Consider the following 27,913-nt stretch of genomic DNA (forward strand, 5'->3'; position numbering starts at 1 on the left):
TAAATCATTCTGAAAAGAATGACTGACTTCATGCATATGCTTTTAAAAACAGACATTGTCCTTTCATTATGCTTGGGATTTTTTTTAAATTCCATGGTGCAGGTTCCATGACATTTATTCATCGATACGTGAGTGTGGAACATGTGTGTGTGCTATAAGGAATTCCAGGATCTGTAGTTCAGAGGAAAGGAAACAACTCTAACCCAAAAGATAAAAAGAAATAACTGGCCAAAATAATTAAAAACAGAAGTATTTGTCTCTTCAGTGAGAGATGAAGAGTGAAAAGACAAACAGCTTCTTCCAAATACTTTTGTAATCAATCAAGAAAATACAGAATTGATTTCTAGGTTACAGAGACACGGGATATGTGTGCAAGGATGCTTCAAAAATTCATGGAAAATGGAATTAGATGATACATCTATGTTGTTGGAAAATAATTTCAAAATTCGTGCATAGTTTTTTTTTCCTTAACGTGTATTTTTAGGAACATCCTGAAGAACCTTCATACAAAGTTGAGCCACTTGAGGAAAATAAGACATTCACCAGCATATATAAACCAGATAAATTCAGATCACGAAGAAATATCTGTCTCAGAAGCAACCATAGCACCATCTGCTAGCAGAGCAAAAGCCTTGTGATTCAGTGTGAGAAGCTTCCTCCCATAGCTCTGCCGAAACTGCCAAGCCAAAGGGATAAACAGGCTGACCCTACGGCCCATGAGAGAGAGAAAGCAAGACCCCTAACACCAAAGCAGAAACAAAAAGAAATAAAGTGGTAAAATTTCCAGAAAAATTATAAAAATCAATCTAAAAAATGGGCTTAGTGCCATTAGCCTATATTTGTATATCATTTCCATAAAAGCAAGCAGGAAAGATAATGACTGATACATATGTGTAACCGATGAAGGAATGGATTTAATATTCATGATCTCTACCTCACGGTTCTAAGTGGTCCCTCCTCTGTGCAAGACACTGAGCAGTAGAAACCAACACCTCAGCCTGAGGAGGTTACGGAGGTTGCGTGGTAAGCAGTCCTAGGTTTTGGCCTAGTAGCTTGCTGAACAAATCTTCAAGGGATGGCACCTGCTAGCTCCACAAAACAATACCGAGAAACACATATCCTTGACTTTGACTATGCAAAACTAAGCATGAATTTTAAAAACCAAACATCAGTCAGGAAAACAATCTGCCTGGTTGTCATGGTTCAAAAGACTTTTAACAGCACAGGGACCTTGCTACTCAGTTTACATATTGGCACACACACATTTCTGCTCTTCAGAATACAATTTTTTTCCACATTCGCGAAATATGCACAATCTCTACTACTTGAGGACAGATTCAGTCATCAGATCCGTGTTCTACTGCCAAGCTCCTTGCCTTGCTCAGAAGTCAATCAATCTATGATTGAATATGCAACCAATATATGTACACCCAGATTGGAATAAATTCAAAAACTGGGGTTGTAGACCACTGGAACACGGTATCCTTAAACGGAGAGGAAACTGCAAGCTAACATTCTAAGGGAAATCAGTTTGCACAATTCCCAGAGTTCCAGTATATGCTTTTTATTCGTTCTTTCTTTTCCTTCCTTCCTTCCCTTCTTTTTCTCTTTCTTTCTCTCTCTTTCTCTATTTCTCTCTTTCTCTCTTTCTTTGTTTCCTTCTTTCTTTCTTTCTTGGATTGCTTCAAAATACACACTTGTGTGTACAGAGAAAAAGTAAGACTTTGCAGTGATCCTGAAAAATTCCAAAACCCAGCTTCTGTGTATTCCAAAGTCTCTCCTTTCGCAACCTGTCACTTGAGTTGCTGTTCTAACACTAAACCCAAGGAAAAAGAAAAAACAACCATCAAAACACAAGCTAGAAGAGGAGCTCCAGTCCCTGTGCTTTCGAGGCTGGGATTTGCACAGCTGCCTACCGCGTCCTCATCAGACTCCGCACAGCCCTGCAGGATCTATCACTGGACACACAGATTCACCCACACCACGACAAAGCCCGCGAAGCCGTCGTCCACACCAGACGACGATGCCCGAGAAACAGGTGTCTGACATCCCTCAGCCCCTACGCCTCTTCAACACGCACTCTAGAGACTCAGAAAGACCGAATAGGTTGCATTCACGAAGGAGGAAGCCAAGCAAGGGCACAGTCAAATGAACCCCGGGAGCCGGCGGCGCGGCAGTGGCGAGTTCGAGCGCACAGCCCACACTGCAGATGCCAGAGGATGGCAAGGAAGTGAAGGGTGGTCCTGGTCATTAGGCTAAGAACAGTAATAACAAGCATCACCACTGCGTTCCGTACAGCAGCAGCACACGGAGCCGGCTTCTCCTCCGGCCCCCACCGCGCGCAGCCTCCCCGGCAGCCCCTCACGCGCAGATGGAAGGCGGTGGAAGGTGACTGAGCCCCGCTCGCTGCGCCACGGGCGGGGCCGGCTCCGCGGGGCTCCTGAGGCGCGTCGCGCCCGCCCGCCGGCCACGCCCGCCGAGCCCGACCACGCCCCCAGAACCTCATCTCCCTTCGCCGGCCACGCCCCGGCCCGCCCTCGCAGCTACATCCCACGCCTTCCCCCGTAGGCCACGCCCTCTCCCGGGCCCCGCCTCCACAGCCCGCACCATCCCACCCCTCCGGCCCCGCCCTCGCCGCCGGCCACGCCCTCAGAGCCCACACCGTTCCACCCCTCTGGCCACGCCCTCCGCGTCGGTCACGCCCTCACTGCCTGCCCCGCCCCCATAGCCCGCACCTCCCCCTCCGGCCACGCCCCCAGAGCCACACCTTTCCTCCCCGGCTCCACCCCTGAGAGCCCACACCTTTCCTCCCCGGCTCCACCCCTGAGAGCCCACACCTCCCCTCCGGCCACGCCCCCAGAGCCACACCTTTCCTCTCCGGCTAACCCTCCCCTGGCCCCGCCCCCGGCCCTTGGAGTTCTGCAGGTGGAACAGGCTGCTTGGACTCCGGTTGCTAGGGCTTACCTCCTCGGCTTCTAGCTGCACTTTGGCTCTGAGGTGAGGTAGCCTGGATGCTGTCTTGGGAACAAGACCTAGAGGCAAGACCTCCTGACCTCGCTGGAGCTTGACCTCACTTCCTAGATTCCGAAGGAAAGAAGATGGAAGACGAAAAGCTGGTTGGTTTGAGAAACAGCTGTGTAGTGTAGTTCTGCACTTCCAGGCAGCTCTTCCAATACTAAAGAAGGAAAATTAAAGTGGTGGGCCGAACTGCCGGGGAACAAACTTGGGGCTCTTGTGTGTGCAGTTAATGGCTCATTTCTGCAGTGTTGCCTTACAGGCCATCAATGAATGGTGGTGTGCTGGGTGCTTTGGGGACTACTCTGAAAAACCCAGTGCACATTTTCGGGTGCATATTCTGACAGGATTTGTGCTATCTGGGATTCCGGCGATCCACAGCAATCTCATTACACTGAAACCTAACTTAGTTTTAGATTAGGTTGTTGCGGCCCACCTAGCCTTTTTGACATTTAAAACAAGCTCCTTTTTTTATGAAGGAAAACGCTTGTTTGTAAATAATGAGACGTTGTGACTCTTCAGAAGTCTCAAAAAATGATGGAAAATGAAATTAAAAGATGTTTTCTGCAAAAAGTTGAAATTCCTGCATAGTTTTTCATAAAATTCATTTCTAGTAACTTTTTGAATTGCGCTTGTACAAAGAAGAGATTGTCCACATTTTTTTGAACAAAAAGCTTTTATAAATTTATAGTGTTAGCATTTTGGAAACAGTGGAAAATGTCATTTTTACTATTCTAAAACATCTGTGTTTCCTAGGAGAAACAGCATTGATAGAACCAATTTAGTAACACAGACCTTAAAATGATCCTGATTAGTAAAATTCAGTATAATAAACCTAAATTTTATCTGTATGCTTTTGAAAATTTAATGGGCAGTTTCCTTACCTTCCTTTTTAAATAAAGGAATTCCATTCAAGTTTCGTATGGTGTATTATCACAGAAGAGTTTTCATTAAGATGTAACAGGGATTCCAATTATTTTTCAGCAACAATTCAAACCTATTCCAAAAGAAAGATTCTTAAGGAACAGTTATGAAAAACAGCGTCTATTTTTCACTAAAATGCAAGAAAACCCACAACTTCTTCGAAGACCATTGCCTCCAAAACTCAGCCGGGTGTCTTTATATCAAAAGAAATTCCATACAGGTATGTGTAGTAGTTAAACATGTGTATCAACATTTGTGCATTTTACAAAAAATTCTTTACACTGCACACCTTGGAATCCAGTGAAGACATTCACTAATAACTATAACTTTCAATGTTTGTTATGTAAGTAGAAAGTCATTCATCTTCATTCATGGAGTCTGTAGATGCAAAATAATATCATTAATAAAACTGATTTATAACCCTGAATCAGTAGCTCCTTTCCAGTCAGTTGTGAATATGGTCAAATCAGTGAATAAATGGCTTAAGTACTGTTAGTCATGATTTAATGTTAACCAATCAATAATATATAGTCTAAATTAAATTATACATTAGCTATATTTAATAAGATGTCTATTCATTTGAAAGACAGCATTACACAGAGAGAATTTCATTTGCCACTTCATTTTCCAAATGACTTCAATAGCTGGAACTAGGACTGTTTGAAGCCAGAAGCCAGGAGCTTCTAGGTCTCCCACGTGAGTGCAGGGATCCTAGCACTTAGATCATCCACTGCTGACTTTTCAGGCGCATGAGCAAGGAGCTCTCTGGAAAATCAAACAGCCAGGACTCAAACTGGCACCCATATTGGATATGTGCACTACAGGCAGCGGCTTTATCTGTTACACCGCAGTTCTGGCTCCTAATAAGGTGTCTTTACTTGAAATATATGGAATAAAATTATGTCTTGATGGTTGGTTATCAAGAACCTCAAGATGAGAGACTCAAAGGAACCTTACCTATGTTGTCACTGAGTAACTCAATATTTGCCACAAATAATGCAGATCGACAGCATTTGTACAGTGCTACAAATTGGAGCTCTTTAATGAACAAAAAAAGTACCTACATGAAAGTAATTTCCACACTTGCATTGCTGTGCTGCTCACTTTCAGCTTTCTTGTTATAGTTTTCCCATCAGTTTTTAGGTTGAAGTTTATCCATTTTATTAGAAGTTTTGTAACTTTGGCATATTGACATTTTTGTACTGGATGATTCTTTATGGGAGGAGAGATACTTTCTCACTTTTGGCATCTTGAAGATTCAATGGCCCTAACTATTATCAACCCCATGTCCCCCAAAGCTCTTGGTAGAGTGATTTGCATAGAATACATATGCAATATATGTGTTTAATGAATGAGCAAACACTTACAATGACTCAAATGCAATTTGTATGAAAACATTTTAAAAGATGAAATTCATGCCTACGCTTTACATACACATATGTTGTAGGAATTAATAATAGTCTGGTCAACTGCCACTCAGAACTTTCAGAAAAGATGACAGAACCTTCACAAATGTTAACTGGTGGCTTGGGAATAAGAAAGACTTACTTAGACAAGGGAGATAAATTCTAAGAGATATTGGAATGGAAAAATGACACCGTACCATAGAAATCAAAGGGAGTATAAATTTGTAGATAAGGAAATAGATTAAAATATCAACTACTAAAAAGAAGTCAAACAGAGGTAAGTAAATGGTAAAATTATTTTGTATGACACTGTAAGGGCTGAGGCATGATATAATGTATTTATTAAAACCCATAAAGCTGTATAATACAAAGAATCAACACAACTATAAACTATAGACATCAGATAATAGCGAATTACTTTGCTTCATTCATTATACTAAATGTAGCACTCTAATGTAAGATTTTTTATAAATTTATTTTTTGGAATAATCTTACTTAGTTGATTAGGGTACAAAGGGTCAAGGGCCACAGGAAAGTGGGTAATACCATTGTTTCCACACTAATATCATTTTTTTCTCTGTATCTGGGGTCAGGGGAGAAACAAAGGGAAAAGCCCCACCCAGTCTCCCACCCATCCCAGGTCCTCGATGTGAGGCACGCTCCGAGGGTCCTGCTCAAGCAGTTTTGATAGTTCAACAGGTCTGAATTGCTGCCAGTCTCGCCGTTCTAATCACGATGAAACCTGTTCAGAATACACTAGCTGACATAGTCTCTTCATGGTTAGGGTCCTGAGATCAGCAGTTCAGTTGGAGGGATCTCCAAAGAAACTTCATCTGAGATGATCCCAAACCTGATTCTTGTGTGAGTTTGCCAGTAAAGGGTCCGGCACAGTCCATCGCCCCAATCTGCTTATGCACGTGCTGGTGGTTGCAATTGCTGGGTCAGTTATGTTTCCAGCCCTGTTTTTCACTTGAACCAATGGGTATTGTAGTCCAGCTCGATCCTACCCCCTTCATACTCGGTCCTCATGCAAACTAGTGGGATAATGTAAGATTTTAATAGGTGGAGCTAACTGGCATTGACGAAAATGATAACTATTGTATGCTAGCTAATTTTTTTAATCTAAAATTGTCATAAAAATGAAGTCTAAATAAAGACTGTAAGATACATTGAAGCAAGAACTAGAACAAAAATGAGAGAAAAGGAATTCAAACTATTGAATGTAAATGACTAAAGTTTGTCATAGTGGAAAACATGGGTACAATGGGATGGTTAATTGAGGCCTTGGCTTTGTTAATGTGTTTGTTTTCATGAGAACGAGGAGATGGAGTGAAGATATAAAATTGAAGATGCTGCTTTCACCGAATAACCCTAAATTTGATTAGTTGACTATAAAAAGAAAACAAGCACTATTCTTCTATTACTAATGTGTTTCAAATCCTTGTGGCAAACATTTAAGTCGCTATGTCTATTAGCCTTGCTCCACTTTCAGCTATTAAACCAGTCCAATCCAAATAGTTCCACCCAGCCTGCAATCAAACCTTGTCCATTTTTCCAGATTAATCTGGGTTTACATTTTTTTAAAAAACAAGAGGAGAGGGGCATAATCAATTCTTCCATCTTGTTATCCCATTTGTCTTGCCCAAATCATAGCTTCTGGCTCCTGTGAGGAGGAGCCTAGAGTAGGGAGAAGTTGGAGTATCAAAAGCATTTTCTAGACCTAAGGGGGGAAAAAAAGAATATTTATCTAATGTAATTCAAATGAACTTGTTGTACATCATAATCTGTATGCAAATATTATGTTGTTCAAAGAATAAACAGATTTGACATCTGGTACTGAAGAGAAACATAGACCTTAGCTCAGAAATGTTCACATGAGAAAGAGTTCATGATGAAGGAGTGAAATTTCATCAGAAACGTATCCATATTGCCACAGTTTGTCAGATGCTCAGAAATACTTCCTCATATTCCACAGTTCTTTCTATCAAATCTGGTCTTCTGAGAGAATCTCCTTCCATTTCTAAATGCAGTACAATTTTGCCTTTTCACATTGTAGTTCTATGAAATTTTATCCCAGTCAAAGGTCCTGGTAGCTGAGCCAGGTGTTTAGGTGAGAGTAGCGGTAAGTCAAAAAGGAAAAAGTTATGAATACAAATACATCAATAGTTTTATATTTGAAACCTAGCTATATATAATCTAAATTTTCTTTTTTTCCTTTTTCTTCAGGCTTAGCCAAGACTGGTAAAATTAGGTCCCGGCATGTTGCATTCTCAGAAGATGAAACGATTTCAACTGAAGCCAATTATACTGTTCCTGATAGTGTTTTGGAAAGGGATTTACAAGCTCCAGCACCCATCAAAGTCCAAAACATCTATATTGATCATCATATACAAGAAAGAGTGACCACTCTTTCAACAGCCCCGAAAGATACTAAAATGGTTTCTTGGCACATTCCAGATACTGCCACTGGTTCCATCTTTTTTCCATCTTGTCAGTCAGCTTCTACTCGAGTTTTTAGGAAAGAAGCAATGCGAATGAGAAGTTTAAGAAAGCACAAGGAAGAGGTACAGTCAAAGCCACACCAAATAAAAATTATTTACATCAATGACAAGCTGGAAGAAGTTTCTACCTATCCAGAATTATCCAAAGTGTTCAACGCACGTTGGCCAGTCTTTACTACCACCTTTGACAAAGTGTACCCGGATTATCACACTTCACCAACAACTCCAAGCCACACCTATGAGCCATCTTTGAGAGATTTAAGTGCAACCTACATAAGCCCTCTTCCCAGTACTGTGTCTGTTAGGCCTGAAAGTCTGTGGTCTGAACGTTACCAACACAGTCTTACACATCTCAGTAGAGTGGTAGTAAGTATTACTCAGTATCCTGGTAATAACATACCACCACCAGCTTTACCAAGGAAGCCTCGAACACAGTCTATTATAGGTAAATATAATCTGATTATGGTACTGTGATAAGGGGGTCAAGTAGACCATGGGGGAGGGAAGGCATGGGAGCCAATGATGTCCCCACCCCACTCCGCAGGGATGAAGATAAAATCACCTTTTGCCTTTACATTTAACTCCTGGATCAAAGTAGAGTAACAGGATTCTTGACACTGCAGATAGATACTAAGGCAAATGGGGTACTTCATCCAGATGTTAATGGTGGGAACCAATAAGAAAATTCAAATATCAGAAAAACTAAAGTAACAGAATGATATGTTTAAATAATCATTGAGAAAGTGATCTGAGTGAATCCAAGCTCATTAAATGAACAATTTTAGTGAAGCTACAATACCCTCAAATGAATTTCCCCAAGTATCCAGAGGTTGCTGCGGTTTTTTTTTTTTTAGAAACTATTGCATCAGAAAACGAAAAGGTAGAAAGCGCTCCTCCAGTTCCAAGACAACCAGAAGGTAAATGTTGTGTTTACATCATTCTTTAGAACTTGTGTAAAAGATGAGTCACTAAGACAGTGCCTATGATTATGTGTTTATACAAAGTATTTCTAAAAATGTTTATTCATAAAATATAAATAAAATACAAATAAATAGGTTGTGTCATATCAGATGTTTCAATTTATTTCCAGTTCCTCTACAGATATGTTTTATTTTCTAAATCCTAGAAAATGATTTACTTATTTAACTGTTGGAGAGAGAACAAGAAAGAATGAGAGAGCAAGTGAGCATATGCTTCCACATGTTGTACTCCATAAGTGTTCATAACAGCCAGGGCTAGACCTGGTTGAAGACAGAAGATGGGAACTCACCTCAGCCCTCGAATATTGTGAAGGGAAAAGTGATGCTTCCCCCATGTAGTTAAGTTTTTTCACTGCTTAAAGACTTTTTATTAAAGCAAGAATTTTATATTTCAAATTAAGTTTCTTTGCCTCATTATCAGTTCTTTTTTCCTAAAACAGGGCTCACAGTCAGAGCTGTTCCACAGCAAAGGATTAAAATGTTAAAGTACGAAATACTTCAAATTTCTGCACTTTGTTGAAAAATCTTTTTTCCTGGGTGTATTAAGCATCAATTTGTTTTTATATTTTACACTTATGTCTTTAATTTAGGAAGCCAAGAAGCGATTTAGAAATGAACAGTAAAATTCTAAAAGTAGCTTGACAAATAGTATAAAAACACTGAAATCGATGGAATCAAAGTTATACAGGTAGAAATCAATGAGCATATGCTTCCTTTGAAAGACAATTTCATAGACAACATTTTAAAACAAACAAATGAAGCAGCACCTGGGTTGGCAGGTGGGAATGGGTAGATGGGGTGTGTGCAGAAGTCCTTCTAGAAGATGTGTAGGTAACCCCTTATGGTAACCTTAATCTTCTCAAAGCATGAATATCTTACAATTTTCACTCTAAATACCAAAGTTTCACATTTTGGTTTTTTTCCTTTAGTTTTTGTTAAAATGCAAGAAGAAAAACAAGGACAGACATTTACTTTACATGGTGAAGGTTTTAAGACAGTTGCAGCAACTCGCTATGAAACACTGGCAGCTATGACTGACTTGGCCATATTACACTGTCAACTATATGGAAGAAATGCACTTAATCTTAAGGTATGCTAGATATCTATATTGATAATATCCTGATATATTTTCAATTATTTGTGATTTATATTTCTTAATTTAGGAGTAGAATCCATGATATTGAAGGAGCCTTTCATATTGCTATAGAAACTTCTCAGGAGCATATTCAAATTACATTTCTAAACCTGTTACTTTTCCTTCAGTTTGCCAATTAATTCTTTTTTTTATTATATATATATTTTTAAATTACATTGTATTATGTGACACAGTTTTATAGGCACTGGGATTCCCCCCACCCCTCTCCCAACCCTCCTCCCATGATGGGCTCCTCCCCCCTGTTGCGTAACCACAGTTCAAGTTTAGTTGAGATTCCTTCATTGCAAGCATACACCAAGCATGGAGTCCAGCATCTCATTGTCCGGTCAAGTTCAGCGGCTTCTTGGGGAGACCCTCCCCGGTCCGAAGGCAGAGCCAACAGAGTAAAATCCCGGTCAATTAAAAGTCCCAACATAACATCAGCAACAATATATAACGTTAAGGGATAAATTGACAAAGTATTGAGCAACCAATATGTCAAAATTGGATGCAAGGTCTTAACAACTTCCTGTGACTATTTCAATGACATTTCAACAGTTGAGGTGCGAAACAGTTTTAGGAGGGGTATGCATAGAAATCTTCCATACCTTGGTGAGGAGTACTTAATCCCTGTGTCCTACCTAGTAAGGTGTGTGTGAGTCCATGCTGATCAAGCTTTCCTTGTTGTTCTCTGCCTATCCATTCCAATTTGTGAGTGTGTGTGTGTGTGTGTGTGTGTGTGTGTGTGTGTGTGTGTGTGTGTTGGGGGGGGTGCTCTGGAGCATCCCCCATGGTCATTGCAGAGAGGGTGGGGACCCGAAGTTGGAGCTAAGTAAGAACCAGAGATAGCTCCTCTCCCTAGTCCTGAAGGGAGTTTACTGTTCTGTTTCTGAAGACCGCTCAGGTTTCCTGGCTGTTGTTCGGATGGCTTTGGATCCTATGATGAAGGATTCAGCTTCTTCTATCCCGTGTGGTAGGTCCAAAGGGGGTGGGGGGATGTCCTCTGAGTTCTCGGCCTTCGAAGGCATTCCAGCCCCCCGTGGTCTCTTTGGCAGTTGGGATGTAGTCCTTGGCGTCCGTACTGAGAGCCCTTGGTGGGGATCCGGGAGTCTCCAGGTTTGGGATACAAGCCTTCTCCTCTCCACCTGCTCCACTCTGTGGTCCCCCACTGCTCTGTGCACATGACCTCCTGTTAATAGGTTGTCAGGGTCGCTCTTGATTCCCCCTGTATGTCTTTGTAGTTTTACTGTTGTCTAATGTCTTGAATCTATTGTCTACAAGTTACCTGTTATGTGCCTGAGAGGTTACACTACATGGCTTCCTCACACGTTCACAGGAGATGGAAGGTTTCTTTGCTCTCCCACCCAATTTCTGAGTAGTAAAGGTTTTGAAAATATATTTGGTTATACAACTTTAAAAACACATGGGTTGAGACTATATTAGGTACAGTTTCATCGGAGGAGATTTACCATCGTTGGGAATCTATAGGGTTGGTTCATGTACCCAAAGTCCTGAGGGTTTATCATGGAGCTTTCTAAGCAGCAATCATAGAAACCAAAGCCCAGAGCTCCATGGCCGGGTGGCCAGTAGGTGGAGCCTAGCACCAAATGGCGCACTGGCCACCCGATACCAGCTCCGGATGCGTACCATGTTGAGTGAAATAAGAGCCTCAAAAGACAGACATCACATGTGCTCTCCTATATGTGAGAGCTAAAATTATAAAAGAAAAACAAAAGCAAAAAACTAGGAGAAAATTCCTATGTATATCTGTATTACTGCAAACAAAATTTTGCCGATTTTGTCTTATACCTTTGTGAAAGCAATGGCTAGGCATGATACTACTGTAGTTTTAGTTATTGCAATTATTTTCAAATTTACTACACATGAGTGAAAGGAACTATAAACGGTAATCAAGCTTATAGTCCTTGCCCATATTCTCACTTAGCAATGGTGCTTTAAATTTTTTTTTACTTGTTCAACCCTTTATGTAGTGGAATATTACGTTTTTGACTTTATAGTAAATTGAAAATGTTATAAAAAAGAATGAAAAAAATAAAGAACAAAGGAAAGAATGACTAGCAGAGATAAAATTTCTTCTTGGTCAGATTGAGAGTTTTTTGGACAGTATGTAATATTGCTGTTAGAAATTCAACATACATACCTATGGAGATAATTTAGGATATTTATCAAATGTTCATATACATTTAGCCATTCATCTAACCATCCCATTTCTAGAATCTAACTCAAGGATAAAATGGGAAAGCAAATGACTAAAAAAAACCTCAAATGGTTATCAACAGGAGACTGGTTTATGAATGTATTTATATACCACATATTTCTAAGAGGGAAAGGAATAAAATAAATGAGAACTAGTGAATCATTATTCATGTCATATTGCAAAGTTAAAAAGACAGCTGCAGAATAACACTTCAGGTAGGCTACAGTTTGTTTAAAAGATAAACATAGGGGTATAAATAAATGTTTTATTTGTTGACTTTATTTCATTTAGGTAAAGTCCCAGAAGTAGGATGGCCAGATTACATGGTACATATATTTTCACATCTGTGAGCAATCTCTATACCGTCTCCCATAATGGTTGTGCTAGTTTGCATTCCCAGCAACAGTGGATTAGATTACTTTTTCCTCCACATCCTTGCCAGTATTTACTATTATTTTTTGATGATAGTAATTCTAACTGGGATGAGATCAAAACTCATTGTGGTTTTTATTTTCAGTTCTTAATGGTTAGTGAATCTGAGTATTTTTTTCATGTGTTTGTTGGTCATTTATATTTTATCCTTTGAAAAGGCCTGTGCAAGAATGTAAACCTATGACCTGATATCATCAAATCACTAGAAGAAACAGTAGGGAAAGTCTGAAAGACAATGGCATGGACAAATACTTCTTCAAAAAGACCCTGGAAACACAGACAGTAATAGTAAAAACAGACAATGGAATCATATCCACTGAGACATTTCTGCACTATGAGAGAAGCACTCGACAAATTTGAACAGAAAGTCAACAAAATGGAAGGAAGCATTTGCAAATTGTACATCCCATGAAGGATTGATATCCAAGATCTATCAAGAGTTAAATAAACTATTTTTTATCTTTAAAAAACAAAAACAAATTGGAGTTATCCCTAGCTGCAGATGACATGGCCCGTTGTGCAGGAGAACCAAAAAACTCTAGTATGAGGTTATTAGAATTTACAAGAGAATCTATCAAAGTTGTGGGGTATAAAACCAACAGAAAAATCAATAACTTTTTAAAATATTTATTTTAAAATGAGAGTTACAGGAAGAGAGAGGGCAAGAAAGAGAAGAAAACAGAGATAACCTTACTTCTGTTCACTCCCTAAACAGCTGCAATTAAGCAGCACTGAGCCAGGCAAAGTCAGGAGCTTCACTCGGGTCTCCCACATAGATAGTAGGGGTTCAAACATTCAGACCATCCTCCACTTGCCTCCCTTGCCATCATTAGTGAGCTAAATTGGAGGGGGAGCAGCTGGGACACCAGCTGGGACACAAACCGGCACCCATATGAGATGCCAGCATTGCAGGCAGTAACTTTATCCATTATATCACAACACAGACCCTTCAATAGTTTTTGTTTTGTTTTGTTTTTAGATTTACTAATTTATTTGGAAGGCTGAGTACAGAGAGAGAGAGAAGCAGAGACAGATGGATTAATAATCCTTCCTCTGGTTCACTCCCCAGATGGCGACAACAGCTGGGGCTGTGGCAGCCAAATTCAAAAGTCAACAGCTTCTTTCCTCGCATGGCTGCAAGAGCACAAGTACTGGGTCATGCCTGCTTTATCAGGCATATTAGCAGGAGCTGAGTCAGAAGCAGAGCAGCCAGGACTAATCCAGTTAAAAAAAAAGAGAGAGAGAGTTAAAGAAACTCACAATAACAAAACAAATAACCCAAGCTGATGAGTATTCCATTGCTGGTGGATGAAGTGTTTATAAATTTCTGTTAGGGTCATTTGCTCAATAGTATGGTTCAACTCCAATGTCTCTAGATCAATTGGATGTGTCCAGGGATCGTGGTGGGCTGTTGCAGTCCCCCACTGTACTGTTGAGGTATAGTGGTTTCTTCTACTTTCCATTTAGGGTAGGGTGGAAGTAGTGCTATGCTCCTAATGTGTATTATAAATTACGTGAAACTTATTCACCTTATATAAATAAAAACAACAAAAGTAAAGTGCTGCTTGGGACATTTGCATTCCCTACCAATGCCTGAATTCAGGTACGGACTGTTTCCCATCCCAACTTCCTGCTAATGTACACTCTGAGAGACAGTAGATGATGACCCAAACACTTGAGTCCCTGCCATCCACTGGGAGACCTGTATTGATTTCTTGACTTCAGCCTGACCCAACCCTCACTGTTGAAGGCATCTGAGGAATAAGCCAGGAGTAAAGAGGGAAGCTCTTTAAGTCTCTGCATTTTCAATAAAACAAAACTAAATGACAAAAATGTTAACAACATACACTAAAGTAATCAGATAGCTGAATGAAGTAAGACAATAATTCATGGAAATACTGAAAGAGAGAGGAAGAGTTCCGGGTAGAAGAAAGGAGAAACCCACAGTTAAGTGGCAGGATTAGAGTCGGTGGAAGTCATACTTCAGCTATGTACATAATTTAGTGTCCCTCTAGTTTTACGGAGAGAAAGAAAAATATTCAGCAACATAAAGAATGGTGTCTGCTTTTTTTTCTATCAGCAATATACAGATACTGATAACTATTAATTATTTTGTAACAGATCAGTCTCAAACACAACACTGTTAATACTGAGGTTCTTTAGCCATACAACGTTTTATGTGTTAAGCATCATGACATAATATATTTGTAGCAATACCTGCCTTCACTGAAGTTTGGTCTATAAAGACTAGATTTCCTTGGTTTACTCCATTGTTCACTAATTCTATGCTCATCAGGAAATAACTATTCCAATTTCCTTGAAGTAAAAAAAAAAAAATCCTTGGGACAAGGCTGGTATTGGAGCATGAAGATTACTCTGTAGTTGAGGACATCCCATCCCATATCTAGCTGCCTGGCCTGAGTCCTGACTGCTCTGCTTCTAATCTAGCTTTCTGCTAATATGATGCTGGGAGGTAACAGCTTGGGTTATTGCATCTTTGTCAGCCGTGTGGGAGACCCAGATTGAGTTCCTGAACCCTGGCATGGCCATAACCCATGTCTTGTTCAAAAACAACTACAACAAAACTCTCACAGTACTGGAGGCTGAGAAGCCCAAGATCAAAGTGTCAATAGAAAATTTTTTAATAAAGTGCTAATCAGTTCTGTTCCTGGTGAAAGTCCCCTTGCCAGATGGCTACCTTCTTCCCGAATCCTTACAGGGCAAAAATTTCTGATCACTTTCTGCTCTTATGAGAGCACAAGTTCCACAGAGGTGCCTGGTACTCTCACACCTCCCCAAATCTTCTGATTACATCTGGGACTAAAGCTACAACATTTGAACTTGAAGGGAACACAAACATTGAGTCCATAGTAACACATGCATTTTTCTCAATCACAAACTGACATATTGAATATGAAGTTTTAAGAAGATGGTAGATTAATAAATAGATCACAAAGAAATAGAGGAAGAAACTTAAAAATGGACAAAAAAGACAAATACAAAATAGATTAAATTACTTATATTTCAACATGTTTTGAATATTCAATGAATCTTTTCTTGCTATCAATTGGAATAATACTACCGTATATAAAGCAATATACTCATATATAAACATGTAGCAGTGTTTCTATTTTATTTGTTACTTAAGGAAATATTTTCATGACAATAAAAAAATGGATAAAGGAATGGGCCTGATAGCATATCAAGTATTTTATTTACTTGTGTGCTTTTTCACTTTTATAAAACAGTTGGGGCATTGCTAATTATTAACCTCTTATCTCTTGTCATTTTCTTTTAGGGCTTTTTTCTCTTGAGTTGCCCAGACTTGACATGCTTGGCTTTCCAATTGATATATCTTAATTTATCATTTAATGATCTCTATCACTTTCCCACAGAAGTGAGTCTATCTATACTACTGTATATATTATATATGGCCATATTTATTATTGCATATAACAATCATAGTAACATAAGTACTCTATAGTATTCAGAAAGACTGTTTCAGAAGAATGAAAAGTGCAGTGCTTCTTTCATAAGCACTCCCATGGCAGAATTTTCAAAGACCATGTTTCAGTGTTGCAGTCAGTCTCCCCAATATTAAAAATGTATTCATCTAATCCTGAACAAAACCTCAAATAATATTCCATGTATTAAACAGAGCTTTGAAAACAAGATTAGTGAATACGTAATGCTGAAACAAGTTTTTAATTACCATATGCTGAAAGAATATTCTATTTAATAAAATGTATCAGGAAACAGCAGATTTTAGATGATAGTGTAATGTCATTTAAAATACATTAACCATTATGTATAAGTAGGGACAATTATATCTTCACTGTCTTCAGTCATGTCTCATTGGTCACTGGTTTCTGGGTTGCTCTGTGAATTGACTTTCAGAATGTTGGGTTTCACGTTGGTAGTATAGTGGCGAGCGTAGCTGCCTTCCAGAATGTTGGCTTTCTTTGATTTTAGTGAGTTGTCTTTATTCCTATTTTCACACATACAGAATTGTAAACACGTATTTTCCATAGTTTCCCTACATTATTGTTTTTTATTTTCACTAGGATGTAATGCTTTCCTTTTCATTGTCTAAGACATAAAGCCAGTTTTACTAATTTGACAAATTGACAAAAATCCCCAAGAGATCTTAGTTCTTCACACTAATTTAATCTTTCTTCTACATAGAGGTAATATGTAAAAATAGAAGGAAACTAGAGGTAAGTTATAATGTGCTTATTTTTTAAATGACAAAATTAAACAGAAATTGACATTAAGGTACAGCCCTGTGTTGCACAAATATAGATAAAGTCTGACTATGAGGATGATACTATCCAGACATACCAAGGCTATCCTAGGGGTTTGGCTAATGATACCCAGTTGTTGGCAATGATGCAAAGGCAGAGAAATCGAGTGATAGAAAGAGGCAGAGATTAAAAAAAAAAAAAAAAGAAAGAAATAGAGATGGAAATCGAGAGAGAGAAGGAGGGAGGGTGGAAGAAGGGCTGGCCCAAGCTAAAGCTGGCAGACAGAAACTCCAACAGGCTCTCCAGCATGGGTGGCTGGCACTGAGGCACTGCTGCTTCCCAAGGTGCACATTAGTGAGAAGTTCAGTTGGAAGCAGAGGTGAGACTTAATTCCAGGCCTTCTGGTATGGGATGAGGGCATCCCAAGAAGTGACCTTAACTGCTGCACTATGTACAAGAGGGCTGTTCCTGAGCCAAGGTTATACAAGTAAAGTACTTATGTTAGCTTACCTTATCATATATGTCTTACCGGTTAGTTCATTCAAAGTTTTACCAAAGGGAAACAGTCGATTAAAGTTACTCTGTTGGTGCTACTACATTAACTCAGGGTTTATAGAATTTAGCAAGTAGGGGTTTGCATACTTTAACATTCCACTCAGTTTTGCTATCCTTTTATGTTCCTCAGGTATTCTGTCTTAAAAATTTACAAGTACTGAAACTGAGAAACAATCCTATCAAAGAGATTCCTTCTGAAATCAAACAACTTAAATTTCTTAGAATTTTCTGCATTTCCTTTAATTTGATTACTAATCTTCCACTTGGGTAAGGTTGAAAGTCTGGAATTATCATCATAGAAAATAAAGAATTTACACTTTAGAAAAAGATTTGTTTTCATTTTGAAAACCAACTAGCAGATTTTTGGCTCTTAAGTCATTCTTACCCTGTTTTAATTATCTACTTTTTTGTTATTGTGGTGTTAAAAATAAACCTATCACCTACATGAATGGCAATGGACATGAGTGTAGTGAACACAGACTATGAAACCTGTTTTCTGAGTAGATATCAAACAAACAAAAATCACCTGAGGACTTTTAGGTTTGAATATTGTATCTACAGGGTACAGCCTTTTTCATATGAAAAAGCACTGAAATTTGAATTAAGAAATCTAGACCCTGCCTTAAGTTGGTGGTAATCATTTGCCCTGTAGATAATAATTTAATCATTTTTGTGCTCAGTATTTTAATGTATGAAATAAGAAGATTGTCCATTCTAATATCTACACTCTTTCCAACTCTAGTAAGAGCATGGTTATTTAGAGTATAAGAAACTGATTTCTTCTCACATGTGAACTGATAATTATTTAATTTCTAACAAAAAGCATAAACTAAATGTTAGCCAATGCCAAAGCATAATATTTATTTTAATTATGTTGTTAACTAATTGAATATAGATTCAAATAAAAGGATCAAAGATTTTGGAAAAGAAGATACCATAGTAAGTATGGAAATGCATCAAAATTCATTAATAGCAATGTTCTTCCAGCACTGTTTGTAAATAACAAGCTAGGCATTCATGTTCCACAGACTGAATTATTTAAGACATTATTTGAAATATTATGCAATTTCTGCAAAGTATATAAACACATCACACATTATAAATAACATGTAAAGTGCAACAATTCACACTAAATAAGTAAGAATGCTGATTTATGGATATTACACTTCAGTTTGTCTTATCTGTATTTTTCCACAGTGACATAAATAAAGGAACTGTATCATGAAAAATAAAGATTTTTAAAAAGATTTATTTATTTGAAAGGCAGAGTTACAGAGAGATACAACAGGGGAGACACAGAGAGATCTTTTATTTGCTTGTTCACTCCCAAAATGACTACAAGAGCTGGGTTGGGCCAAGTTGAAGATGGGATCTAGGAGCTTCATTCAGTCTCCCACCATAGGTAGCAGGGAGCCAAGTATTTGGGCTATCCTCTGCTACCTTTCCAAGCATATTGACAAGAACCTTAATTAGAAATAGAGTATCTGGGACTCAAACCGGTGCTCATATGGGAAGCCCATGTTGCAGTCAAAGGCCTCATCTAATATACTACAAAGCCAGCCCCAGGATACAGAAATTTAAACAAATACCAAAGTCAATATAAAACATTCTAAGGGCTATAACTGAAAAGCTTAATAAAATAGTAGAGAGAATATGGGTTAAGTACAAAAGCCTAATGTGAAGAAAAGACAGGCACAAATTCATTAGTCTAGGTGAAGAATAGGGACAAGAACATTCAGGCAGTGGCGCAAACAAATAGGAAGCAGACAAAATTTGAATTCTTCAACCAGACTGATAGAAAGGCAACATGGTCAGGTACAATGAGATTACCCTGCATGTGAGGTACAAGCATTTGATGGCAACTGTGTCCCAAGAAGTTTGGGATATGTTGTGAGAAGGGCCTGTGAGAAGTTTGTGAGATCTTGGTTTATTTGAAAGCAGGACACTGACAAGATTAAACCTGAAAATTGATTATTTGCAGATAAAATGGCTAAATTAATATAGGGTCCTATTGGATCCAGGTGGGTCTTGAGTCCAGTCATTTGGAGGCCGAGGAGAAGCAGAGGCAGCCATTGGGACAATGCCTCCACAAGCCTGGAAATGCAGCCAGGAGTGCAGGCAGCCTGCGGAAGAGAACCAGACCAAGGGACGGTGTTTCCTTTCAAGCCTCCAAGAACTCCCAACCACAAACAGCCTGAGCTCAGGCTTCTGGACCCCTGAACTCTCCAAGAGAGGATGCCTGTTATTTTAAGGTAGCTTGGCACGTCAGATGTAGGCAACTAATACAGTAACAGAGAAAAGTAGCCACATGACAGTGACATTTTCCCAAGTGCCTTTTTCAAACATCTCAAGCCAGTTAATGTACAGCTGAATAATTTTTAGGAACTTCTGTGGTAATTATATCATAATTCATGAAAAGAAGTCTATGTAACTTTCAAAATCTTAAAAAAAAGTAGCCTCCCCCATAGTACTACCGTTAAATATTTAATATTTGCTGATAATGTTTTTATAATAGATTTCATTTTCATGTTTAAGGTTATTTGCCTTATTTCATCTGGAAGAACTTGATATTTCCTACAATGAATTCACTTTTATTCCAAATGAAATCTACCGACTCAGGTATTTTGGAAGTAGTAAGTACACAGAAATTCAGAGGCCCCCCCAAAATATTTTTGGTGTACAAAGTGAGGAAAAAAATCAAGTCCTCTCTTTTACTTAATAGCCTTAAGATGTAATATGCAAAACATGAGGTTCACCAACAGTGGAATTTGAATAACTGGTGTACAATATGTATAAGAAATGACATTTGCAGTAACTATTTGAAGGCACTGTGGATGAGCGCTTACTGGAACAGCAATCTCCCTGCCTCCATTGTACTGTCTGCTCCTGTGACTCCAACCAATTTCATGAGTGTTTGGAAGGGGAGGAAATATGAAGAAAATACTCAAAACATACAATGTAATTTATTTCATTTAAAAATATTTATCTAGTTACTGCTCTGCTTTCCATTTTACTTTGGGTTTACCATTTGTGTGTATTTACTTTTTCTTTTCCCTGTTCTTTCTTTTTCTGTTTCTTTCCTTTTTTAGGTGATGTTTTCCTTTTTCTTCTCATTAGTTTTAGAACACTATTTGATTTTCTAATCTAGTAATGACTATTTTTCCTTTTCCAAAATTCATAATAAAGTACAAGTTTTCTTCACTATTTTCTCAGAGCAAAATACGAAGGATTTTCAAAATGTTTATGGAAAATGTATTACAAGAGCTATGTGTGGATTTCATTTTTCTGCACTAAAACACACTATTTTTAATTTCATTTTCTAGGCACGTTTTAAAGTACCCTCATAAAAGCTTTTTTCCATCCCAAACCCTCATGACAGTCTGTCTGCCTACTGTCACCTTCCACCAATAATTAAGGTTTTCATAAGCTTTTGTTTTCTTGCTTTCCCTCCACACTCATCCGCTTCTTTTCTAACTGTGGATTTCACTAAGAGTTTAGAAACTCTTGCTGCAGATTCTTATCAGAATTTTCTTTTAAATTATGCCTCCGTTTACTAAAGAATGTTCCTTTAGCCCTTAAATCCCGTAAGCATTTTCATCTCCAATGGCTGGGCCAGGCCAAAGCCAAGAGTGTCACCTGGGTTGCCCATGTTGGTGGCAGGAGCCCAAGTACTTAGGCCATCTTGTACTGCTTTTCCCAGGCCACTAGTGGGGTTGCTAAAAAAAAACAAGCAAAACAAACCTGCTGATATTCCCTTTGTCCGTGAAAACCTATCTTTTCTGGATATTATTATACCACATTATATTTTACAAAGCAACATTCATTAGTCTGGTTGTGTCTGTTCTCCTTTCATAGTGATGACTCATTTTAAAGATCCTGAATACATGCTTTAATGGGCTGTTTACACAACTGCATTCATGGGTATAACAGTATAACAATAGTTCAGCTACTGTGCTAAGTAAGTTCTTCTGAGTTTAAGGAAATAATTAAGGGGGAGGGACTTAGCAATTCAGATGCCACTTGAGTTTCCCTCACCCCATGTCAGAGAGCCTGGGTTCAAGTCCCAGCTTCACTCATCATTCCAGCTCCATGCTAACATGCACCGAGGAGTGCAACATTTGAGATTGCTCAATGGGTAGATCCCTGATGCATCTATGGCAACCAAAGTGCACTCCCTTCTCCCAGCTGTGGCCTGACCCAGCTCTGGCCATTGGGACATTTGGCGCTTTGTCCCTTTGCCTATGAAGTTTAAAAAAAAAAACTAAAATATGCACACTTTTGCTGCTATTAAGTTTAGTACAGGTTTTCCAGAACATGGGAGCAGAATTTTCTTTTAATATTGCAAATATTTTTAAATGTGGTCTTTGTATTTACAGGTCACTTGAAAAACTGCACCTTGATGGAAATTACCTGACTTCTTTGCCACCTGGCATTTTAAAGCTTAACTTGACAAAAATCTATTTGGAGAATACCTTTACCCATCCTTATTTTTGGGCAGAGAATTCTTTGAATACTCCACAACGACTTACTCAAATTACTGCTTGGTTCATAATCGTAAATAATATACATAAATTATATGAAAAAATCCCAGTGAAAGCTAAACTATTGCTAAAATGGTAAGTAAATTTTGAATATCTAAATGTTCTTGCATTTAGCCTAGTATTTGAGACACTGGTAAGACAACTATGTCCCATCTTGAAACTCCTGGGTCTGATACCTGTCTTCAGCTTTTGACCCCAGCTTCCTGGCAATGGAGACCCTGGAAGGCAGTGACAGTGGCTCAAGTAAATAGCATGGTGTGCCTTTTGTCTATTTTCTAATATAAGAAATGTATTATTTAAGTCCAAAGCGAAGAGTGGGCTACTGAGGTTTAATTGGTGATACCTGTGTGGTTGTGACATAAATCTGTTCTGTGAATTCTCAATTAACACAGAAGTGGGTCCTGCTATTGTTTACTTCCAGTCATTCCAGATAGCAAAAAACTTTTAAAGATAATTGAGAAATAAGAGATTATCAGTGCTGGCATTGTGGTGTAGCAAATTAAACTGCCAGTTGGCTTGATCACATTCCTTATTCAAGTGTGTGCTTTAAGTCCCCAGCTACCAGGTACCAGCTTCTTCTTGGTTCTGATTCACCTTCCTGTTAATGTCCATTGGATAGATTCATTGATTTTCAAATATTTGGGTTCCTGCTGCTCTTGAAGCAGATCTTGAAGGAGTTTCTGGCTCTGAGCTTCAACATGCCCTAAACATAACTGTGTAGGCATTAGCAAAGTGAATCAACCAGCAGATACAAAAGAGAAATGAAGAAATGATAATGAATATACAACAGAGGTAACAGAGATCTGAGCAAAGAAGTTTCATGATATACTTAATGTCCTGAAATGGGAGAAGAGAGAGAATGATTGTTCAATGAGACAATGAGTGTATATTCTTAGAAGTAATGACAGATGAGAAACCATAGATGCTGAAAGCTCTATGAACAAGCTGAGTCTTGTTGCTTTAAAATAGCACTTGCTCACTTGTGATAGAAGTGAAAAACACTAACAGCGAAGATAAGGATCTGGAATCAACAAGATAAAAACTCACTTAAAAATAACAACAAATTTCACTAACAATGGAACAATCAATAAACAAAATGCATTTTGCCCAGAAAAACCCTAACCTTAAAGAACAAGAGGAAAAGCCATTAAAGAAACTAAAATATAAAATTTGGTTCCAATAGAGTTCTCATTAAAGGATCTTGAGAAGCATGTATATCAGAAAGAAATAAAATGACTCCAGAATCAAATTCTGAGATATATGATAAAGAAAAATATAAACATTATCTCTATGAAATAATAACAGTAGTGTTGGGGGCTGGCACAGTGGCATAACAGGCTAGCCCTTCTGCCTATGGCACCAGCATCTTATATAGGTGCCAGTTCATGTCCCAATTCATGTACAGTGGTTAAGAAGCCACCTGTAATACCTACATCCTAGGTTGGAGTGTCTGGGTTGAAACCCAAGCTCTATTATCAATCCCAGACTCCTGCTGATGTTCACCACAGACACCATAGGTGATGATTCTAACAGCCAGGTGTCTGACACCTATGTGGGTTCCCAACTGAGCCTGATCTTATCTCGGGCTATTTTAGACACTTAGAAAGTAAACCAGCAGACAGTCACTCATAGTATCTGTCTATCATGCTCTCTACCACCCAAAAGCATTTTTTCATGATGTACTGATCCCTTAATTTTTTTTTAATAATAAGATTTCACAGGTTCTGAATTTTCCCTCTCCACCCATATCCCCTCCCCACCACCAACTTTCTCTGCCCTTTATGAACAGTCATAAGTCCATCATTCTGCTGTTAGTGTAGGTATGCATGATGGCAGAGACCAGCATCCTATTGTAAAGATAAAGTTTCATTGGGAGTCCATCTCTTATTTGGAAGTAGAGATGCACATTGCATTGTGTCTTCACATCTGGATATGATAGTCTTAATACGCAGTTACTAGTTCACTAGGTTCTTGTCTGCAGGTTGGGGTGCCTTCCTGTAGCTCATCTGCTCATCCACTTGGGCTACTAGCTGCAACTTTGGACTTTTTCAGCAGTTTCTCCTTGGCGTGTAGCTCCTGCTTCCCCCTAGTGGCCTTCAGGGAACTTCGCTCAACTCATCCACTGATTTATCCTCTTCAGCTCCTTATTCCAGCTAATTCTGTCTCCTAGCTCTCTCTGCACTCTCAGCTACACCTGCCTACCCTATTTGTCCAACTTGTCCCTCTATTGATCCCTTAATCTTAACATAATGACCTACTTTGTCCCTTCTAGCAGTTTTTATTTTAGACTCTATTTTGTCTGATGAGTACAGGTATGCCTACTCATTTTTTTATTTCAATTTACATGGAGCATTTTTTCCAACCTTGTATTTTCAGTCTATGCATATATTTTCAAAATGTGCTTTTGTAGGCAGAAGAGAGATAAGTCTATATCACTTAATTGTAGAATTTAGTGCATTTACATGCAAGGTTATTATTATTATTAAGTAACGATTTGGCCATGGTTTTTTTTAATAAATATTCCTACTGTTTGTTTTGAATTTTGTTTGTTTTTCTAGTAGGAGATTTTCTGTCTTTGTAGGTTTCCATGTTAATTATCTCATAGTAAATGCATATACACCCTTTGCTAGGACACCAGTTTTATAAAATAAATGTTACTTGTTATAAAGAGAGACACACACTCTGTTACAATAATAACGGGAGATTTTAACGCCCCACTTTCATCAATGGACAGATAAACCAGTAAAAAAAATCAACGAAGGAAAATAGCTGATCTACACTATAGACCAAATGGACCTACTAAATTCTACAGAACATTTCATTCCACAACTAAGGAGTACACTTTTTTTTTCAGCGGTACATTTGACATTGTATAGGACAGTTCATAACCAGGCAATAGAAAAGTCTCAACCAATTTTAAGAAAATTTAATCATATCCTGTATATTTTCTGACAACAAAGACATAAAGATGGAAATTAACAACAAAGTAAACTGTAGAAAAAATATGAACAGAAGGAGACTGAACAGTAGCTTTACAAGAAATCAGAAAGGAAATCCAAAAATTATTTAAAATGAATAAAAGTAAAAATATAACTTATCAAAATTTATGGGATACAGCATAAGCACTGTTGAGAGTAAAGTTTATAACAATTAATGCCTACACCAAAAAACTGGGAAAGGAGCAGAAAGTGACCTAACAACACATTTAAAAACAGATAAATCAAATCCAAATTAGTAGTAGGAAAGAAATATTAAAAAGTAAAGAATAAATAAGCCAAATAGAAGTGAAAATTTATATAAAATATCAGTGAAATAAAAGGCCTTTTTCTGAAAAAATAAAATTGATAGACCGTTAGCCCAACTAACCAAAAAAGAAGAGAAAACTTATGTCATTTATAACAATGAAAAAGAGAGATGATATAATCAATCCCACAAAATGAACAAAATAAATAGGAATTATTGCAAACTGCTACATGCCAACAAACTGGAAAAGCTAGAAGAAATTAGTACATTTATGGACAATGAGGCTTAAGGAACTGTTATGAAATATAAAGAATTTTTTCAAATTATCAGATACAAAACACAAAAAGACAGAGAACCTAGCTAGAGAAGTAATCAAGATTGAAACTGAATTGGTTATAATGACCCTGCCAGCAAAGAAAATTTCAGATCCTAATGGCTCCACTGGTGACGAATTCTACCAAACTTGGGCCTGGTGCAATAGCGTAGTGGTTAAAGTCCTTGCACTGAGCATGCTGGGATCCCATATGGGTGCTGGTTCTAATCTAAGCAGCCCCACTTCCCATCCTGCTCCCTGCTTGTGCCCTGGGAATGCAATGGAGGATGGCCCAGAACATTGGGACCTTGCACCCATGTGGGAGACCTGCAAGAGGCTCATGGCTCCTGGCTTTGGATTGGCTCAGCTCCAGCCATTGCAGCTGCTTGGGGAGTGAATTATCAGACAGAAGATCTTCCTCTCTGTTTCTCCTCTCTGTATATCTGACTTTCCAATAAAAATAAAATAAATCTAAAAAACCAAAAAGAATTCTAACAAACTTTTGAAGAGTAACAAACCTTAATTCTTCTTAAAAATTAGTTTTTAAAAACAAAAGAATTAAGAAATAAAAAACAGAAACAAGAATGAACTGAATAAATAAAATCAGAAATAAAAAAAATTGCAACTAATACCTCTGAATTCCAAAGAATCATTCAGTCTACTAAAAAAAAATTATGTACAACCAAATAGAATAAAAAAAAAAACCAAAATATAGTCTTCTACCTATTAATTCAAAGAATGGTATATCATATTTTAATACATATGCAAATATATGAAGATACTATTTCATGTCATGCTTCTGAGAGTTCAGGATGAAATGAGCAACATTATGGAAATGTATATTAACTAACATTACAGAGCTACAAAAAATAAAAATATTTGAACACTTTGCATGAGGATTCACTTCCAGAATGTATGAAGAGTTCAAGAAACTCAACAACAAAAGTGAACAGCCCAGTTAAGCAATGGATGACAGACAGGAAGAGAGATTTTTCAAAAAATGAAATACAAATGCCCGCAGACACATGAAAAGGCCGCTCAGGATCATGAGCCATGACAAATATGTGACAGAAAATTCGCATCATTCATCACCTCACCCCAGTTGGAACAACTACCATCCAAAAAATCCAAAAATAACACATGGAGAGAAAAAGTTGTTTAAAATGCTGTTGGTGAGAATGTAAATTAATATATGGAACACACGTGAAGATTCCTCAAAACTAAAAACAGATGATCTATCCCACTCCTGAGATTATTAAGGAAATGAAATCAGCATATGAAAGAATAACCCACACTCCCGTGTTTATAGCAGCTCAACTGACAATCAGTAAGACACGACATCACTCTCGATGTCCATTAACTGATGTTTGAATAAAGAAATGATGTATACGTGATGGAATATTAGTCATGTAAAAGTTAAATCCTGACACTTGCAAGAAAATGAATGCAACTGGATATCATTTTGCTAAGTGAAATGAACTAGATGCAAAAAGATAATTATTGTGTTTCCCTACTTTGTTGCAGTTAATATACAGTCTAAAAATTGTGTGGATGTTCTATCATTTGATATGTAATTGTAATAGAGTGTCTTTGAATCATACCATTCAAATGATGACATACTCATTGTATATATTTTTTTAAAAAGAAATGGAGAGGGAAGAAATGATAGTGAAGACCCCAGGTTCAAATATTACTTTGGGTGTTTTTTAATGAGTGATCACTTGACAAAAATTCATCCGTACTGTTATGTGCAATTCGTGATATATGTACTGTATTTCAAGAAAATGTTTTTAAAAAACATATTTGTTTTGACTTATAAAAAATGACATATTGATTATAAAATACTTGGAAAAACATTTTTAAAAATTGTAAAATTTAAAATCCATTGCGGTCACATTTTCCAAGGATAATAACTGTACTATTTGGGGATCTTTCCTGGATGTCTTTTTTTACAGTGCATATACACTTTTTGTTTTGAAAATATGAGTTATACTCCACATACATCCACTTTATTGTTTATCTCATTGAGTATTTAATGTTTGACTTGTTGGTAAGTGCTTCTTTTAGATCATAATCTCTATGAAGATAAAAAAAGCTTTTTTACTTACTGTATCTTGCTTTGAGTCTCACGTTATACTAATCACTTGAGTGGAAAATTCTTCAGTACTGACTTGATGTTTTTTCCATGTCAGCACGCGCAGATGTGATTGGTGCCACGGCCCCATGTTTGGTAACGGTTTGTGTATCATCCGATCCTGTGATATGTTTGGAGCCTCACAGCTTCCTATTATGTTTCATGTCTGTTGTTCTTTCTGTTATAGAAGATTGAAGGAAAGTACCTATTATATTGAAAGTATTTCTGGCAAAAGAGTAGACCTAAATGTGGAACCATCCAAAGAATCATGA

The 27,913-nt window shown here is 37.9% G+C and overlaps 1 protein-coding gene across 1 annotated transcript; it reads left to right on the top strand.

Annotated features, from left to right (window-relative positions):
* The first annotated feature begins 4,074 nt into the window (after positions 1 to 4,074).
* Positions 4,075 to 27,913, top strand: LRRC63 (leucine rich repeat containing 63). Its single transcript, XM_040991393.1, has 9 exons — positions 4,075 to 4,159; positions 7,578 to 8,291; positions 8,701 to 8,769; positions 9,756 to 9,916; positions 15,910 to 16,008; positions 17,541 to 17,677; positions 19,946 to 20,029; positions 21,787 to 22,026; positions 27,700 to 27,913. Exons 1-9 carry the CDS (start codon positions 4,075 to 4,077, stop codon positions 27,911 to 27,913), a joined length of 1,803 nt encoding a protein of 600 aa, XP_040847327.1.

Source organism: Ochotona curzoniae, unplaced genomic scaffold (genome assembly GCF_017591425.1).
Source record: "Ochotona curzoniae isolate NIBS_2020 unplaced genomic scaffold, NIBS_Ocur_1.0 contig_64, whole genome shotgun sequence".
NCBI classification, from domain to species: Eukaryota; Metazoa; Chordata; class Mammalia; order Lagomorpha; family Ochotonidae; genus Ochotona; species Ochotona curzoniae.

Coding starts and splice junctions, on each gene's coding strand:
- LRRC63 (XM_040991393.1), top strand. CDS start 4,075: ATGCAAGAAAACCCACAACTTCTTCGAAGACCATTGCCTCCAAAACTC. Junction 4,160..7,577: donor TCAAAAGAAATTCCATACAG/GTATGTGTAGTA, acceptor CTTCAGGCTTAG/CCAAGACTGGTAAAATTAGG. Junction 8,292..8,700: donor TCGAACACAGTCTATTATAG/GTAAATATAATC, acceptor TTTTTTTTTTAG/AAACTATTGCATCAGAAAAC.